The 18,759-nt window shown below is 50.6% G+C and overlaps 1 protein-coding gene across 2 annotated transcripts; it reads right to left on the bottom strand.

Annotated features, from left to right (window-relative positions):
• Positions 1-3,283: 3,283 nt before the first annotated feature.
• GABPB2 (GA binding protein transcription factor subunit beta 2) lies at positions 3,284-18,711 on the bottom strand. 2 transcript variants are annotated; one of them, XM_028709693.2, is made up of 9 exons: positions 18,524-18,707; positions 16,755-16,894; positions 15,423-15,590; positions 14,643-14,837; positions 12,782-12,932; positions 12,526-12,639; positions 10,169-10,351; positions 8,518-8,672; positions 3,284-7,564 (listed from the first exon to the last, which is right to left on the bottom strand). In XM_028709693.2, the coding sequence occupies exons 2-9, from the start codon at positions 16,860-16,862 to the stop codon at positions 7,286-7,288; spliced, it is 1,353 nt and encodes a 450-aa protein (XP_028565526.2). In that variant the 5' UTR covers positions 16,863-16,894; positions 18,524-18,707; the 3' UTR covers positions 3,284-7,285. The 2 variants fall into 2 exon arrangements, with proteins under 2 accessions (XP_028565526.2, XP_077776989.1); XM_077920863.1 differs by lacking the exon at positions 12,526-12,639 and having other exon boundaries at positions 18,524-18,711.
• Positions 18,712-18,759: the final 48 nt, after the last annotated feature.

Raw genomic sequence — 18,759 nt, 5'->3', positions numbered from 1 at the left:
GCCACATATGAAACCTTCCGGGGGCCACATTCCAGCCGCAAGTGAGCTCAGAGGCAAGAGCAGGCTGCTCTGCAGACGAGAGCTTTTGTGTTTCTTGCACCACAATATGGTCGTGTGAAAGCTGGAGGTTTCTCTCTGTCCTCCATCCTGGCTTGGGGGGGTGGGCATGATCCTGGCTCAATGGCACATTCCGGCCCAGCCAAAGCGCTTTGAGGAAGAGGGTTGGGAATAAAAGGTGTGTCAGGGGCCAGAATAATAAGCACCAAGGGCCGCACCCCAAAACTGGAGGTTCCCCCACCCCTAACAAAGGACTCCTGTGCTTGTGACCATGGTTTCTGTATTGTTTGGTGGGGGTGTATTGTGAAAAAAAGGTGTGTACAGTGGTACCTCAGGTTACAGACACTTCAGGTTACAGACTCCGCTAACCCAGAAATAGTGCTTCAGGTTAAGAACTTTGCTTCAGGATGAGAACAGAAATCGTGCTCCGGTGGTGCGGCAGCAGCAGGAGGCCCCATTAGTTAAAGTGGTGCTTCAGGTTAAGAACAGTTTCAGGTTAAGAACAGACCTCCGGAAGGAATTAAGTACTTAACCTGAGGTGCCACTGTATAGGGAAAAGGTTTGGGGAGAGGAAGAGGAACCCGCTCCCCAGGCGCCCTGGGACGGGAATAAGGAAAGGAGCAAAGGGAATGGCAGCTTGAGACTGGGGGACAGACCCAGGCATGGCGAGAAATGAGGGTGGAGGGGGTTATCAGAGGACACAGGATGGCGGCAGGTGGTCTCAAGGCCAAGGAGGGGGTCTTGTCGTCTGGGCAGCCCGGGACCTCCATATACACTGACCACCCTGGGGAGGTCAACTGGGTGCTAACACAGGGGTTAGACTTCGCCCCCAGAATAATGATGGATGCCAACATCATTTATTTCATAAAATGTATACACCGCTTGGGACGTGGGTGGCGCTGTGGGTTAAACTGTGGGCTTGCCGATCAGAAGGTTGGCGGTTTGAATCCCCGCGACGAGGTGAGCTCCCGTTGCTCGGTCCCTGCTCCTGCCAACCTAGCAGTTCAAAAGCACGTCAAAGTGCAAGTAGATAAATAGGTACCGCTCCGGCGGGAAGGTAAACAGTGTTTCCGTGCGCTGCTCTAGTTCGCCGGAAGCAGCTTAGTCCTGCTAGCCACATGACCCGGAAGCTGCACGCCGGCTCCCTTGGCCAGTAAAGCGAGATGAGCGCCGCAACCCCAGAGTCGGCCACGACTGGACCTAATGGTCAGGGGTCCCTTTACCTTTACCTACACACCGCTTGGTGGCTAATTAAAAAAAGAAAAAACTCAAAAGCACCTTCCGAAAAGAACAATGAAACCATCGGTTTAAAATAGTTAAGAACAGCTCTTAAAAACATTGGAAAAACCATTCAGATTAATGATAAAACGGATTAAAACTCGGGTCAACGTCCAAAATGTCTGGGCGAGCTTGCCTAGATGGAAATGTTTGTAGGAGGCACGGAAGAGCGCAGTGAAGGTGCCTGCCTGACATTAAATTGGCAGGGAGTTCCAAAGTGTCACACTAAAAAAGGTTGACGTCTTACAAGTGTGGATCGAGAATCACGTGAGACCTCTAACGGTGCCGGTTTCACAGATCGGAGCAGTTGAGTGGGCGCACGTGGGGTAAGGTGAACTCGCAGGTAAACTGGCCCCAATTTGTTAGGGGCTGCTTAGGACGACACCTCGAATTAGGCCCAGTAGCAGATGGGCAACCAGCAGCAAGGACACTTGAGGCCAACAAGCTGAAACAGGGGCAAGCATCTTCGTAAGCTGACTGAGATCCAGGACCAGAAGAGGAAGGGACAGGTATGTTCCCCCCAGGACACCCACCTGGGTCCCCGACTCCATGCCTTTAGGGGAGCCAGAGGCCCAGAATCGCTTGGCACACGGCTGCCTTTCAGCTACTCCCCGATTCTCCCCCCACTTTTCATTTTCCTGGGGAAAGCTAATTACTTTCCCCGTCAAAAGCCCGCTAAGCCGCTATAAATCAAAGCGGGGCTCGGCTGGCGCCTCGTTACCAGCGGCGAAATGTTAGTTATTAGTCAGCGCTTGGCAGAGAGCGAGGCCTGCGACGCCCCAGGAATCTTAACAAGATCCAGGCTCTTTGCAGGGCAGACGGGGGCATTTGGGGCCGACGTCCGGACCGTGCCACCTTGCGGGGGCTCAGATCCATGGATGAAAACAACGCGCTCGTTTTCCCACCTGGGGATGGCAAGTCAAAGGGGGGGAACAAACCACCGTTTTCAGCGTAACTAAGCTTCCCTTCGGACTGGTTCTCCTAAGATTCTCAGGGCGATTTGATTCCTCTCTGAATCGGGAATTTGGCAAGTGGGCCTCTAGCAAGTCAATCTTCTGGTTTGACTTAGATGGCCACTTTTCAGGGGTTCTCTATTAGTGGTTTCTGCAGTGCAGGGGGTTCGACTAGATGATGCTCTGGGGTCCCTTCCACTCCTACAATCCTATTACAGTGGTACCTCGGGTTACATACGCTTCAGGTTACATACACTTCAGGTTACAGACTCCGCTAACCCAGAAATAGTACCTCGGGTTAAGACCTCGGCTTCAGAGATGATCAGAACCCCCCCCCCCCAAACTTGAAGCATAGGAAGTCCCAATAAAAAATTATAATTTGGCAGAATATTCGGACTACATGATACATATTTGTATAATTTGGAATAATTTGATTGGATTGTTAAAATGGAAAATTTAATAAAAGTTGTTTTTTTAAAAAAAAGAACTTTGCTTCAGGATGAGAAGAGAAATCGTGCTCCGGGGGCGCGGCGGCAGCAGGAGGCCCCATTAGCTAAAATGGTGCTTCAGCTTAAGAACAGTTTCAGGTTAAGAACGGACCTCCAGAACGAATTAAGTACTTAACCCGAGGTACCACTGTATTCCCCAGCAACCCCCTTCTTCCATCTCCCTCCCTGTCTCATGGGATCATCAGCCAGCAGTGGGGAACCTGAAGCTCTCCAGATGTCGTCGTCGGACTCGGAGGGCCAATGGTTAGGCCAGCCATATCTGAAGGACTATGGGCTCTCCCATCCCTTGAGACTGAGATATGGGTAATAAATGTGGACACATGGCCCTGGGTGTCAAGGAACCCTTCCAGAAGCAGGACCTCCTTGCAAGGGGTCAGGCTGAACTCCGCAGACTCCCAGACCCACAGAACCCGTAACAACGGTTGTCTCGCTACTCCACGGAGGAGTCCTGCTTGTTTTAATTTCCCAGCTCAGAAAGAAAACGGGTGACCATGGCATTTTTATTAACCAAACCAGAGTACAAAAAAAGAGAGGAAATTGTACACATTGTAAACGTAACATTTTCGGGCAAAAGACCCTAAAATATAAAATATATTTCCCTCCCCCCCCCCCCTTAAACAAGCCAGCCTGTACATAAAGCTATTTTTCATAATAAAAAAAGAAAAAAGTCATCTACAAATCTGTAGGGCACTTGTAACAGCTGCCTCCTGGAGTCTGCGCTGGGCCAAGTTAGGAGGTTTCCGTGGCCGTAAAAGGCCGGCGGGGCCCCAACGTTGACGCTGCAGTTTTGACGAGAGACGAGGGTCATCGCTCTGCCTGCTCCCCTTTCTCTCCAGAGACCACCAAGGCACCGGGCGAACGCCAAGGTGCTACGTTTCTTAGCACTTAGAAGATCGTTTCAAGATCGCTGCTTTAAAAAGTGAAAGGCTGCAGCAAGGCTTTTTAATTTCCTTTTTCTAAATTGCACATTAAATAAATAGGGTTCCTTTTCCTAAAAACGCAGGAGCACGAGTCTGGTGCTCACTGCCTCCCTCGCTCCTAGAGGGGAAGGTTCTTCGCGAAACCTGTTTGCTCACAGTTCATTTGTCCTGCCCAGGGCCAGGCAAACACCGTGCATTTCAAAGCGCCATATACCACGACGATACAGTCATGGCTTCCCCCAAAGACTTCTGGGAGATGTAGTTTTGCTAAGAGTGCTGAGAGTTGCTAGAAGTCTTCTATTTCCTCTCACAGGACTACAATTCCCAGAGTTCCCTGGGAAGAGGGACTGATTCCTAAACCACTCTGGGACCCATAGCTCCTATATTTGGGGGAGGGGGGTGTCTCCTAAAATCTCTCAGCACCCACAACGAACCACAGCTCCCAGGATTTGTTGGGAGGAGGCCATGGCTGCTTAAAGTGGTACTGAAGTACTTTAAATGCAGGGTGCGAATCTGGCCCTAGTGACAGGTGTTGTGAGAGGGGGTCTCCCATTTCTTGTGGGGGACGGGGCTGTGTGTCCGTGATCCTTTGCACACCTGATTTCCCTCCCTCTCTTGGGAGGAACGGAGAAGCCCACAGCTTGCACCAGGGATTCAAAAGCGCATCCAGAGAGTGCATGGACATCTCTAGCTCAGTGGACAACTCTTAGGAATGTTTAAACAACAACCCTGCAAGAAACCTGCCCCGCCAAAATCATCAGTTCTCAGTTGCTGACGTGCCCGACATTTGCTTTTATAAGCTATCCCTGAAAATCTTAGGAATGTGGAAAGCTGATTTATGCAGATCGTTGGTCCGCAAAGGGCAGTGCTGTCTGCACTGACCGGCAGCAGCTCTCTGGGCTTTCAGGCAGAGAGGGGGGTGCCTCAGGAACCTGAGCCAGGGACCTTCTGCACGCAAGGCAGCCGCTCTGATGCTCTGCCAGGGCCCTCGCTTCTTCAATTTCTAAAGTCTGAGCAGCTGCTCAGGTGCCCCTGCAGAGGGTGCTGGGACTTCCATCATCCCCCGTCGGCACAGCCAACCATCAGGGATGCTGAGAGCTGCAAAACCCCGTCCACGTTGGCGACCTCTGTTCTGGGTAATGAGGAACTTCAGCTGCTGACAATTGGCCTCGCCCATCGTTTGTTTGAAGGAACAAAGGCCCCGCAAGGATCACAAGTGGGGAGTGTGTTGCTGCCGTCATGCTCGCGTCCCGCTCGCATCTGGGGCATCTGGTCGGCCACAGTGAGAACAGGGTGCTGGGCAAGATGGGTCCCCTTCAGCCTGATCCTGCACAGCAGGGCTCTCCGCACATTCTTACGGGACCTCCAGACCCAGAGACAGTCTATCTAGGTCCTTCGGTTCCTTGGGGCCTTTGGCCACTGTGAGAGCAGAGTGCTGGGCCAGGCGGGCTCCCGCTGGCCTGATCCTGCAAAGGTCTTCTTATGTTCCTACACGTGTGCAGTTGCTGGCTGCCTTTCAACCCACCCTTGGACACACACGCCCCAGAACCAGAGAGACGTGAGCGACATCAAGGGCTGTTATCAGAGGCTAACTGGTCCCCCTACAGTTCCTACTTTTATTTTATAATAGCCGGGGGGTGGGGTAGGCCCTCCCTACAATGTTGGGCTTCAACTCCCAGCATCCTGTGTGGCCAACCATCAGGGATAGCAATGGGGGCTTCCCCATCCGGTCCCTAAGGCATCGAGTGCAACACACAGCAGAGCAGATAGACGGGTGTAAACCTGAATACAGTTTTTGGGGTTGCTTCATTTTTTTAAAAAATGTGGTTCTAGTCCTCACAGGCACGAAGACGACTCTGGGAACTGGACTGCGATCAGTTATATACATACAATATATATATATATTAAAAATATAGAGAGCTATAGCAAATATAAATAAATGCACCTTTTGAAATTAAGCCTGCTTCAGCCTCACAGTGGCTTCGCAGTCCAAAGGGAATAAATTCGAAAGCCCCACACACGCTAGGTTTGCGAGATTCCTTGCAATGGGGCGGCTCTTTCCTTTCCTATAAAATATTGGCCTAGCTGTTAAGAGTTACCATATTTTTCCGTGTATAAGACTAGGTTTCCCCCCTGAAAAATGTCAAAAATTGGGGGGGCGTCTTAGATAGGGGCCATCTCTCTCCCCATTTTCTTAAATTTGTGCCCCCCCAAAATAGGGGGCGTCTTATACATGGGGACGTCTTATAGACGGAAAGATATGGTACATGTTGTATTCTGGGTAGAACTGAAGGCTGGGGGCGCAAGGGTGAAGGGAGACAGACAAGGGCGGGAGTCTTTGGGGTCCTTTTGAAAGCTGAATATCCCAAAGGCCTGCACCAATCGAAGAGCAAGCCTGGGGGGCAGAAACAGGGGGGAGACGACACCTGCAGCCTTCCACAGGTTGACCCCAAGTCCCACCAGCCCCGGTCAGAATAGGATGGGGATTAAAGGAGGACAAGGAGGGTGCGGCTTGCGGCCTGGGAGCATCCGGAAGGGCTGCAGACATCCCTCCATCCCCGAGCCAGAGGTAAATATGCACATCTCACAAGGCACAGGCAGGCAGGCTTGTGCTGGGGCCAGGGAAGCTTCTGCAGCCCAGGGGCCGCATCCCCATCTTCCAGGGGCCACCTGGCAGAGGTGCGCAGGGCCAGAGGAGATAGTGGGTGGAGCAACGGGCGTGGATTTCTACCTTTTGTAATCTAATAAGGCTGGTTTGTACAGTCTCTCTCTCACACACACACAGACACACCCCTCCAGCCAGATAAGCGAGAGGAGCGACTGGAATTCAAGGGAACCCCCAGAGCTAATAAAACCCTCCCCCTTGGCCCCCAGGAGGTACAGAGAGGGCAGCTCAGAGGCTCAGCACCAAGGGCAATGCTTTCGATACAAGCCGCTGCCAGTGTTTCTAAGAGGCGAGCTTGCCTTTGTCGCACCGGCTATTGTCAAGGCCTCAGGAAACAGGAAAGTGAGTGCCTCCTGTCCATTTGCACGCAGGGTCCTTCAGCAACTGGGGCCATTTGGTGGGGGGGGGAGGGAACGTCCTGTGGATCTGCTCCTGTTTTCTGCCTCCGCCCCCCCCCCCGAGAAACTGGGCTGCATACATCAGCATTCCCACCCCGTTCCAGAGAGGGCTGGCACCCTGACAATAAGGCTGCCTCGCCCTCATAAAAAGGGCCAGGTTTGGTTCGGTGCTTTAGGTCACTTGCTGGCGGCTTATAAAAAGGGCTTCCGGTAACAAAAATATCTCTCTCTGAACGGCTAGGGAGATTATAAAAAAAGGCATTTATTTTATGGCTGTGTGTGTTTAAAGCCCTGTTCTGAAAGGGGAAAAAAGCGAGGACAACGGACAGGAGAGGGGATAGGGGGGTTGACTGTGAACTGTCCCCCACCAAAGGACTTTTGTCCAGAGTTTTTTTGGAGGGAGGGGTGTGGCTTCCTTCTCTCAGCTACACCCGTTTCCCAGGCAAGCTTTAATCCTTTTGATTTTCCTATTTTAAGAAAGTAAGCGAAAGGGCGACCTGAAGGGTTACGAGGTGCTGACCGTCTCCACCGCGACGTCGGTCGGGAGTTCCAGGTCCACCGTGGAGCTGACGGCCTCCTCCTCCGACACGGCGGCAGAGCTGACCGCCTGGCCTTCGCCGTCGTCCTCCGCGACCCCTTCCGTCCCGTTGGCCTGTTGCCTGTCCATGGCTTCCAGCTTCTGCCGGTACCCCTCGGCCTCCAGCTCCTTCTTCATCAGCCGGCTGCGGTACTCCTGAGCGCGGCGGTTGGCTTCTTGAAGCTGCTGCTGCAAAATCTCCCTCTCCTACGGGGGGGGGGGGGGAGCAGACCCATGTCTTTGTCAGGAGGGGCGGCTCAGGGCAGCTGCAGAGAGGGCTTCCTCCAAAGAGGAGGGTGGATGGATGGTGGATCAGGGCTGGGCTAAAGATCCCAGTTTACTGCTGGGGGAAAGCAAGGTTCTAGACCTCATGGGCTGCGGAGGGGGGGGAAGGCACAGAGGCCCTGTCCATCTTCCCTCTGTGAAGGGATGCACAAGTAAAATCTTTCTGGCAAAAAGGGTGAACTACTTGTGCCTAAGAGTGTTGGACTAGGACCTGGGAGAGACCAGGGTTCAAATCCTGCCACTTGCCTATGAAGCTCCTTGGGCCCCTCGCTGCCTCTCAGCCTAACCTACCTCACAGGGCTATTGTGAGAATAAAGAAGAGGAGTTTGGATTTGATATCCCGCTTTATCACTACCGGAAGGAGTCTCAAATCTCCTTTTCCCTTCCTCCACCACAACAAACACTCTGTGAAGTGAGTGGGGCTGAGAGACTTCAGAGAAGTGTGACTGGCCCAAGGTCACCCAGCAGCTGCAGGTGGAGGAGTGGAGACGCGAACCCGGTTCACCAGATTACGCCACGTTGAGTTTCTTGGGAGGGAAAATGATGGGATACGATTGCAACAAAATAACAACAGTCGTAGCTTGGAAGTCAAACGGAATCCATTCCGGAAGTCCATTTGATTTCCAAAACGTTCGAAAACCAAATCACAGCTTCCGATTGGCTGCAGGAAGCTCCTGCAGCCAATCGGAAGCCGCAGAAGGACGTTCGGCTTCCAAAAGAACATTCGCAAACCGGAACAATCACTTCCGGGTTTCAATCGTTCGGGAGCCAAAACGTCCGGGTTCCAGGGCGTTCGGGATCCAAGGTACCACTGTAAAAGTAAGTAAAATTTCTCGCCATTCTAAGACATGGGTGCCCAAAAGGCCCCACTTTACCTTGCTTTCTTCCAGGTCATCTGCAACTTCCTCCACCTTGATCTTCTTGGCAGGGGGCTCCTCCTCCTCCTCCTCCTCTACTATGTGGTGATCGCTGTCACTTTGCTCCTCGATGACGGTTTCTTCTGCGACCTGACCAGCAGGCACTGTGAGGACTGCAAGGTGGGGGGGGGGGGGGGAGAGAGAGAGAGAGAGAGAGAGAGGAAATTCTGGTGAGGGGAGGAAAGCACACAGTTCTGCTCAGGGGTTGGAAAGTCCAGTTTTTAGAACGGGAGCCATTCCAGCCTCGACTAACTGCAGTTCACGTTCGCCCCTTTACAGAACAGAGGTTGGTCGGTTCATCTTCAGTTCATAGCTCAATTCAATTTCTTTAATACTGTATTTAAATTGCTGTAACTCCCCTTGGTACCTGAGACTGAAGTGTGGCATGCTAATAAAGATAATAACAATTATTATATTATTGTTGTTTCTATTGTTTTCTACAGGGCTGCCATACGCCCGGATTTTGCCGGACATTTCTGGGATTTCAAAGGCAGAATTGACATCTGGCTTTGTCCTGGATCTTAAGACAACTCAATTGAAAAATCGCAGGGTGTTTGTGGCATTTTTGGGGAAAAACAAATCTCAACAACTTTGGGGTTTGTCTTTAAAAGGCTCGTCAACTTTGGGGTTTTCCAAACGGCAACCCTATTTCATACCCACGATCTTCAGCCAAGTTCCTTTGGATGGGTGGCCCCACGCAGTTGGGACTGTGGAAGGGGAAGGTGGGGCAGAGATGAGGTCTGGCTTGCCAGGCCAAAAAGATACAGTGGTGCCTCGCAAGACGAAATTAATTCGTTCCGCGAGTTTTGCCGTCTTGCGATTTTTTTCATCTTGCGAAGCACGGTGTCGGGAAAGTTTTGGAAAACCTTCAAAAATCACCAAAGTCTTTAAAAACCTCAAAAAAGGCTACCACACCGCGTTCTATGAGTTGCTCCTCGAAGTCAAGTCGCAACTGTATTAACGGTGTCAAGAAAAAGGAAACAAACTTGCAAGACGTTTCCGTCTTGCGAAGCAAGCCCCTAGGGAAAATCGTCTTGCGAAGCAGCTCAAAAAACAAAAAACCCTTTCGTCTAGCGAGTTTTTTGTCTTGCGAGGCATTCGTCTTGCGAGGTACCACTGTACTATGCAGGCCTTTGACAACCTGTTGCCTTCCAGACAGGAATGCCCTCCAAAGGCCAGGGATGGTGATCAAAGTCCAAAATCCCTGCAAAGCAGCAATGGCAGCTAAGGAAGTCCTGACTGATGGCCACCCAACTTCTGCTTAAAAACCTACAGGGAAGGAGAGTCCATCGCCTTCCAAAATTGTCCATTCCACTGTCAAACAGCTCTTGCCGTCAGAAAAGTTCTTCTTAATGTTTGGTTGACATCTCCTTGTCCTATGAAAATGCTGCTTAGTATCCTCCACTCCAGAGCAACAGAAGATCAAGCCTGCTTGTCTTCTCCAGCAATTTGAAGGTGGCTCTCATAACACCTCCCAGATGTAGTCAAGTGTCCAGCCACACTGGAAGGGCCAGAGGTTTGTCCCCCACACTCTCTGCTCTTCTGTTTGATGCTGGCTGAGGGAGCAGCTTGCACCTCTCCCCTGGAGTCGTTCCCCCCCCCCCTTTACCTTGCTGCCCATTCTGCATCGTCACGATGAAGGGCTGGCCGAGGGCCCCGCTGGGAAGGGCCGCCTGGAGGTTGCCCAGATGGACGCCGTCGGTCATGATCGTGATAATCCGCCGGCCCCCGCCACCGACCACGTGCTGGAGGGGGGAACTGGCAGAGCTGGAGTCCACTGTTTCCTCAGATGCTGCAAAAAAAAAAAAAGAGAGAGAAAGAAAGAAGTCAAAGGCAAGAGCTCAGCCGCTTCTGTTTCTTTTTTAAAAAATTTAAACAGGGAGGAAAGAGCTTAATAATAATAATAATAATAATATATTATTTGTACCCCGCCCATCTGGCTGGGTCTCCCCAGCCACTCTGGGCGGCTTCCATAGAAACCAAAAAACACTAAAATATCATACATTAAAAACTTCCCTGAACAGGGCTGCCTTAAGATGTCTTCTCAATGTCAGGTAGTTGTTTATCGTTTTGACATCTGATGGGAGGGCGTTCCACAGGGCGGGTGCCACCACCGAAAAGGCCCTCTGCCTGGTTCCCTGTAGCTTTGCTTCTCGCAGTGAGGGAACCGCCAGAAGGCCCTCGGCCCTGGACCTCAGCGTCCGGGCAGAACGATGGGGGTGGAGACGCTCCTTCAGGTATACTGGGCCGAAGCCATTTAGGGCTTTAAAGGTCAACACCAGCACTTTGAATTGTGCTCGGAAACGTACTGGGAGCCAATGTAGGTCTTTCAAGACCGGTGTTATGTGGTCTCGGCGGCCGCCCCCAGTCACCAGTCTAGCTGCCGCATTCTGGATTAGCTGTAGTTTCCAAGTCACCTTCAAAGGTAGCCCCACGTAGAGCGCATGGCAGTAGTCCAAGCGGGAGATAACTAGAGCATGCACCACTCTGGTGAAACAGTCCGCGGGCAGGTAGGGTCTCAGCCTGCGTACCAGGTGGAGTTGGTAGACAGCTGCCCTGGATACAGACTTGACCTGCGCCTCCATGGACAGCTGTGAGTCCAAAATGACTCCCAGGCTACGCACCTGTTTAGGGAAGCTTTTAATGTTTGATGTATCACAGTATTTTAATATTCTTTTGGAAGCCGCCCAGAGTGGCTGGGGAAACCCAGCCAGATGGGCGGGGTATAAATAATAAATTATTATTATTATTATTATTATTATTATTATTATTCAGGGGCACAGTTACCCTATTCAGGACCAGGGAGTCCTCCACACCAGCCCGCCCCCTGTCCCCCAAAAACAGTACTTCTGTCTTGTCAGGATTCAACTTCAATCCATTAGCCGCCATCCATCCTCCAAATCACAGCTTTGGGGGCCGCCTGGACAAACACAGCGCTTACAAACTGGCGCCACAAAGAAAATGAGCAAATGAGGTGTAGCAACCCACACGCAGCTGCGGTTTTCACATTTGTTGGAATGGGCTCGAGAAACTCAAAACGAGGTTTCTAGACCTCATGGCAGCACAGAGAACAGAAGGGTTTCTAGCTCCCTTTTTTTGTGTAGGGGCATGGCTGTTTTCTGAACACAGAGACCTTGATTGGCCTAACTCAGGACTGGCGGGACCTGAGGCCTGCCGGATGCTCACCCCAACTATTTGTCTTGCTGGTGGGAGGCAGGCAGTTTCCCTCTCCCTGCTTTAAAATGCACTATGGGGGGATTGGAGGGAGAGTAACACTACTAGCTCTTTGTTTCCACGTGTGTGTGTGTGTGTGTGTGTGTGTGTGTGTGTGTGTGTGTGTAAGGCTTGTGAGGATCCGAACAGGGATGGGGAGTTTGTTGCTATCCAGATGTTGCTGCGTCTACAACCTCTGGCCTTGCTGGCTGCTGGAGGTTGGAGTCAGCATCTGAAGAGTCGCTGGTTCCTCATCCTACCCCTAAATATTTCAGAAGTGTGCCTTTGTGGCAGGTCTCTCAGGGGTTAAGCAGTGGGTACCTGGCAGCCCTGCTAGCCTTGAGGCTTGCATTTTGTTAAACTGGAAATATTAATTCATGTTGTCATTTTGTTTGTTTACCTTATGATGTAATTGTTTCCTTGTTTATTGGTCTTGTTTACAGGATTCTGTAACTTTTCTGTATTGCTTTTCTGTTTATTTTTATTGCTAGCATTCGTTAAAGAGCACGCTACTGTAACTAACTAGTTTGTTTTTATAATGCCCACCAGGTTACTGGGGGAAGTCCAGCGAGCTAAGCCAATCCCCCCCTCCCTGCTTATGATCTGGATGGACAGGAGGGTGCTGGAGAGGGAGCAGAGATGGCCTGCTTTTTCCCATCAGAGTTGAGACAGACTGCATAGGGACAATGCCCAAAGTCTTTCCACCAGTCCACCCATCCCTGGCGACTAATACCCAGATTCCTTTCGACCTACCGGGAGCTCTGTTTGAGTTGGAAAGCGGGCCGGAGGCTTCTGCGATGGCTGCCAGCGTGGCAAGGACTGAGGTTGTTGAGTTTGGAAACTGCACCGTGGAAATGTGGGAATCGCCTGCCCGGGAGGGTGGAAGAGGGAACAAAGGATGTTAACAGAGACATCCCAGAATGGCAGACACGCGCAGAGGCGGTTTCACTATCCTGTGTTGACACAGCAAGAGGGGAGGAAGTGGGTGCGGCCGTTGCCAGAGTCCTACCTGAGGTTGTTTTGGTGCCTGCCGAGGAGACGATGCTGGCCAGACTCATCATGTCTCCTGAAGCCAAAATAAACGGCTGGCCCACGGTGACGGAGCCTGGGACCGGGTTCACTCTCTCGGGGTTGGTGTTGACCTGGTTTTGCATTGCTTCCTGAGGAAGAGAACGATGCCATGATTCAGGCAGATGTTCCTTCTTAAATGCTTGCCTCAAAACAGCCTTCCACTTGCCATATCCAGCCACCTCTTTGCAAGCCCATTGCTGGAGAATCCTTGGTCCAAAAACTGCCGTTTTTGAGGCACAACCCCTGACAGGAGCAAGACCCTCTCAGCGTGTTACACTTCAGGCTCAGGGATCCGCACTGGGTGCCGATTTGTTACCCGGACAAATTCAAGGGGGAATCACCTTGCTCCATATGTGCCTACTCAACTGCTTTCACACTTGCAAGGAATCAATCTTTCAGCGTTGCAGCATTGCTCATTGACATTAGGAAAATGCCTTCACCATACAGTCACCGTTCGACTGCTGGAACCGTTCAAAAACCAAGGTGTGGCTTCCAATTGGCTGCAGGAGCTTCCTGCACTCAATCAGAAACCACAGAAGCCGTGCCAGATGTTCAGCTTCCAAAAATCATTTGAAAACTGGAACACTCACTTCTGGTTTTCAGTAGTTTGGGAGCCAAAACGTACGAGTACCAAGGCATTCGGCAACGAAAGTACAACTGTACTCTTTGCAACATCTGCTTAAAACATATTTCATTTACGTACACACACTCAGATACGCCATCTTATTACGTAGGCCTGCTTTTAAAACTTCCAGTTTTATTTCTATTTTGATGAACTGGACATCCATTAGTTTTGAACCTTTGGTTCTATCAGTATTTTTTATGAATGTTTTATACTGTTTTATGCAAACTGCTAAAAAATCTTGCCAAATACGTAGATAAAACCACTGCCTTGGGTCAAAAGAAATTAAACTTTCAAGGCTTGTCGGCGTATTCTGCTTCAGCTGTGAGGTGGGAGAAAGACACCAGAAATCTAAAAGAGGCAATGTTATTTTTAGGTGCCAGCCCTTCGGGTCTAAAAGAGATAAACGCCAGTATTGCTAACCACAAGCATAGCGTTATCCTAGACCCAGATAACAGTGTTAGGCCAGGTCTCCTAAGGCCTCTACCTGCTCCTCTACTCACCCCTTTCCCTCACTGTCTGATGTGCTCCTTTCGTGGCGAGGGTGCTTGGATTGTAGGACACCCTCAAAGAAGGAACTCACTCAGCTCCTTTGCCAATGGAGGTTCAGACAGCAAGTTATAATAATAATAATAATAAAAATAATAATAATAAATAATAAATAATAAAAATAAAATAAAAAGCACTGCTGTTTTGGAGGGCGTTCGGGATATTTTATACCCTTTTAGGTCCTCATTAAGATACAGTTTTAGGGACGCGGGTGGCGCTGTGGTTAAAACCTCAGTGCCTAGGACTTGCCGATCGCATGGTCGGCGGTTCAAATCCCCGCGGCGGGGTGAGCTCCTGTCTTTCGGTCCCAGCTCCTGCCCACCTAGCAGTTCGAAAGCACCCCTAAGCGCAAGTAGATAAATAGGTATCGCTTTATAGCGGGAAGGTAAACGGCGTTTCCGTGTGCTGCGCTGGTGCTGGCTCGCCAGAGCAGCTTCGTCACGCTGGCCACGTGACCCGGAAGTGTCTCCGGACAGCGCTGGCCCCCGGCCTCTTGAGTGAGATGGGTGCACAACCCTAGAGTCGGACACGACTGGCCCATACGGGCAGGGGTACCTTTACCTTTAAAGATACAGTTTATCAGGGCTGGTGTTCTGTTGGGGACAAAAAGGCAGCGTTTCTCTCCCACCTGAAGTATCAACAAGGTCTCTGGGTTGTTCTTGTCCAGCGCGATGTCAAAGGCAGACTTGTCAAACTTGCTGAAGGCGTGCACGTTGGCCCCATACTTGACGAGCAGCTCAACGACGTCGCGGTGGTTGTGCTCCGTCGCCCAGTGCAACGCCGTCATCTTCAGCATGTCCTTGGCGTTCACGTCGGCACCGTTCTGACGAGCAGGGGGAAGAGAAACAGCAGCTATGGGTCAAAGCCAATTGCATGAGGAGCATGGGGAACGCTGCTCCCCGGCCGTGCAAAGAAATCAAACAGCCCACACCATCAAGGATGCTCCAAGGAAGTGCTTTTCAGCTCTCTACGCTGGCGCAAATGCTACTCTAGCCACAGTCGAGACAACAGGAATACAACTATGCTAGTCTGTCCCAATGTACCAACAAGACCAGGCCCTGGCAACCTTCAGCCCTCCAGATGTTTTGGTCTACAACTCCCATGATCCCTAGCTAACAGGACCAGTGGTCAGGGATGATGGGAATTGTAGTCCAAAACATCTGGAGGGCCAAAGGTTGCCTATGCCTGAACAAGACACTATGACAAAAGCAAGATGTGGGTAAACGAATCAGTGAAGGTTCAGCAGAGAGGGGAAGAAGGATAATTTCTTATTCCTGCTTCTATGGGTGAAAACAGATGGTGGGCTTTAGGTTCTGCTGTTATTCCCAACCTGACACCTCGTTGCTTAACCTTAACCGCTGCTCAGGTCTTTTTAAAGCCACCCCCATTACGACAGAAGATCATTTACCCTGATGAGGAGCTCCACGATGTGCGAGTGCCCGTCAGCGGCCGCCATGTGCAGCGGCGTCCTGTCCACCTTGGTCCGTGCGTCTCTGCTCACTCCCGCTCGGAGCAGGACTTCCGCCGTGGAATAGTGGCCATGCTGAGCTGCCAGATGAAGAGGGGATGTTCCCAGCTGCCGGACGAGTGAACAGGAAAATGTTACCACCTTCTTACGGAACAGTCCACCGTCCCTGACTATGCTCCACGATGAAGGGGTTCGTCTATGGCTCTGCGGATGCTCCCCTCGTATTCAAGGTGGCACGCAATCTCCGTGACTCAGGAGGCATGCAGGGACTTTGTGCCTTGTGGACAGGGGAGTGGGGGACAAATGGCTTCAGCTGACCATGCAGTCTTCTATAACAAGTGTGTAGGGAACCTATGCCCCTCCAGATGTCAATCGCTTCCAGCGCCCGTCATTCCCCATCAGCACTGCCAATGGGCAGGTACACTGATGGGAGCTGGGAGTCCAACACTGTCTGAGAGGTTGCAAATCTGGGTTCCTCTGAAACTGGTGCAGACAGAGTTGCATAGAATAGACATAATATACTGTTCACAAATCCACAATTATTTATTTCAGCAGATGTGTTAGTATGAGCATATAAACACCGCAAAACCGGAAGTAAGTGTTCCGGTTTGTGAACGCTTTTCAGAAGCCAAACGTCCGACGCAGCTTCCGATGGAGTGCAGGAAGCTCCTGCAGCCAATCGGAAACCACACCTTGGTTTTCGAATGGTTTTGGGAGTCAAACGGACTCCTGGAACAGATTAAGTTCGAGAACCAAGCTACTACAGTACATGCTTGCTCCCGGGGCTCCTTCGGGACAAAGCGCAGGATATAAATTCAATAAATTAAAAAATAGACCATAGCTCTATAGTACATAAGAAACAAGCAAGTAGGATTTGAGCAGCACATCCCGCTCCACTCCCATGGAATTCAGCAGCTGGTACAGTGGTACCTCGGGTTAAGAACTTAATTCATTCTGGAGGTCCGTTCTTAACCTGAAGCACCACTTTAGCTAATGGGGCCTCTTGCTGCTGCCACGCCGCCACCGTGTGATTTCTGTTCTCATCCTGAAGCAAAGATCTTAACCAGAGGTACTATTTCTGGGTTAGTGCAGTCTGTAACCTGAAGCGTCTGTAACCCGAGGTACCACTGTATTTAGAAACACTGTGTGCAAGCGGAGCAGAGCCATCGTGATAGTAGCCATGAATTTGTTGCTGTGATCCCAGCAAAAGAACCTTCCCCCCCCCCATTTCCCTCTCCCGTCCCCCGCAATATTGTTGCCCTCCATACACACCCAGTCCGTAGTGAAAGGCGCCCCGTTTGCCATCAACGTCCTGACTTCGTCATCTTGGCCTTTGCGAGCCGCTTCCAGCAGCCTCTTCCCCAGGTCCACCAGGGACATCTTGATACATGGGAACAGATGGTTTCAAAAATCTGGAGTTTGACATGGGGTGCGAGAGAGAGCAGAGGATATGGTATGGTTCAAGAAGAGGACATCAAACTCCACAAGGCTATAATTTAGCATTTTAAAAGGCATGACAATTATTAAATGCTCCAGCCCCTCCTATAACCACTTGCCAGGAGCGCAGTGCAACAGGTGAGACCTTAAGCGCTGGTTCACAATACAGCAAGGCCAATTCTTTACAGCAGGGAGTGAGAAACCTGCAGCCTTCCCAGTTCCCCTGGACTCCATCTCCCGTCATCCCTTGCCATTGGCCTAGCTGGCTGCCAGGAGGCGAGTCCTTGATCTCGCTGCGACAGGGCAAACAAACCCCCTAGAAACTTTTACGTGAAAGATACACAAAGGTACCTTTGCAAACCGTTCAGAGGCTTCCTTGCAATCAAGACTTGTCGAACAGAACAGAAATAATGAATGTGTACAGGCACACGTGTATACGCATATTTAAAATAAACACGTAAAGGATGTTTCCACTTGATATTTACATCGTACACGTACGAAGGGGTATGTACAAATATTAAAACTGGGGGGGGAAGCGAACGCTAATATTTCATTGAAATGCACATGGCATCCACCCACAGAGGCAGGCATGTTCCCCCGCACCAAGAAACGATGAGATAAGATAAAAGCGGGGAGGGGGAGGCCTCCTCCTCCCTCTGGATCCCCAGCAAAGGCAGGACCTGAAAATGGGGTTACATGTTTGTTGTATTTCCACTCAAATGTATTGGCAAGACCCCACGGCTCTCCTGTCCTTTTTTAGCATCCTGTTTCTGTCCCCTCCCCATATATGTGTGTGTGTGTGTATAAAACATTTTAGATATTACATTATATATACATATACAGATATACACACACACACACACACACATATATATACTGTAACGTGTGCGCGTCCGTCATTATACGGCAAAGGGCTTCGAGGTCTCTCTTGGGAATGAAGCCAAATTAAATCCATAATCCTCGATACCCATTTTAGGGGGGAAAGAAAACCACTCCCATCACTCCACTTACAGCTCTTCCTGCCCCAAAGAGTCTTCTGCAACCTTGAAAACTAGCAAACCCATTAGGGGGAAAGCTTCCCTTAGTTTAAAGCGGTTTTCCAAAAAAACACACACACACACACAAATATTTGTGGCCTCTTTTCTGTGGGGCAGGATCTGCTTTGCTTAGTGTGGTTGTTTCGAGTTCCTATTACTTTATTGCCATTGCTCCCAGGATTTATCTGTTTCTTTATATACCGCTTCATTAAAAGAAGAGGAAGAATCAAAGAATTTGTGTGTTCGTTGATTCCTGCATTAAATCCAGCGTTATTTCTAAGGCTGCCCTTTCTTCCGAGGAGCTCGAGGCGGCGGACGTGGCGCTTTCCCTCCTTCCTTTCTCTCTCTCTCTTCTTCACAACAGCCCTGCGAGGTCGTCTCTTTCCTTCCTTCCTTTCTTTTCTTTCTTTCTTTCTCTCTCTCTCTCTCTCTCTCTCTCTCTCTCTCTCTCTCGGGCCTCCGCCGCCTCATCCCCTCACGCCAACTGCCCCCCCCTCATAAAGCAACCCGGCTCCCCCCCCCCAACAACAACGACCCCCCCCCACCCTCTTTCCCCCCTTCACTCACCCCCTCAGAGGCGTCTGGGGTTCGGTTCTTCTCCTCTCCTAACTTCCTACCGGCATCTTTCCTTTAAAAAAAAAAGCCCTTAGTCTTTTTTAAAAATATAGGTTATTATCATCATGGGAAAATATATATATATATATTAAATTGGTTTTTGTTTTTCAAGCCCCTCCCCTCTCCTCCCCTCCCCCCTCGGCGCCGAAAGGGAGGCAAAATGGCGGAACCGGAAGTGCGCCTCGGCT

Source organism: Podarcis muralis, chromosome 16, assembly GCF_964188315.1.
Source record: "Podarcis muralis chromosome 16, rPodMur119.hap1.1, whole genome shotgun sequence".
In the NCBI taxonomy this organism is placed as follows: Eukaryota; Metazoa; Chordata; class Lepidosauria; order Squamata; family Lacertidae; genus Podarcis; species Podarcis muralis.
The sequence above is the reverse complement of the archived record's forward strand: the minus strand, read 5'-3'. Positions and strand labels throughout refer to the sequence as shown.

Excerpts from the sequence above, each read along its gene's own strand:
- GABPB2 (XM_028709693.2), bottom strand. The coding sequence starts at position 16,862 with ATGTCCCTGGTGGACCTGGGGAAGAGGCTGCTGGAAGCGGCTCGCAAA. Across the intron at positions 10,352-12,525 it reads CAACTCAAACAGAGCTCCCG|CATCTGAGGAAACAGTGGAC; the intron begins GTAGGTCGAAAG and ends TTTTTTTTGCAG. Across the intron at positions 8,673-10,168 it reads GATGCAGAATGGGCAGCAAG|TCCTCACAGTGCCTGCTGGT; the intron begins GTAAAGGGGGGG and ends CCCACCTTGCAG.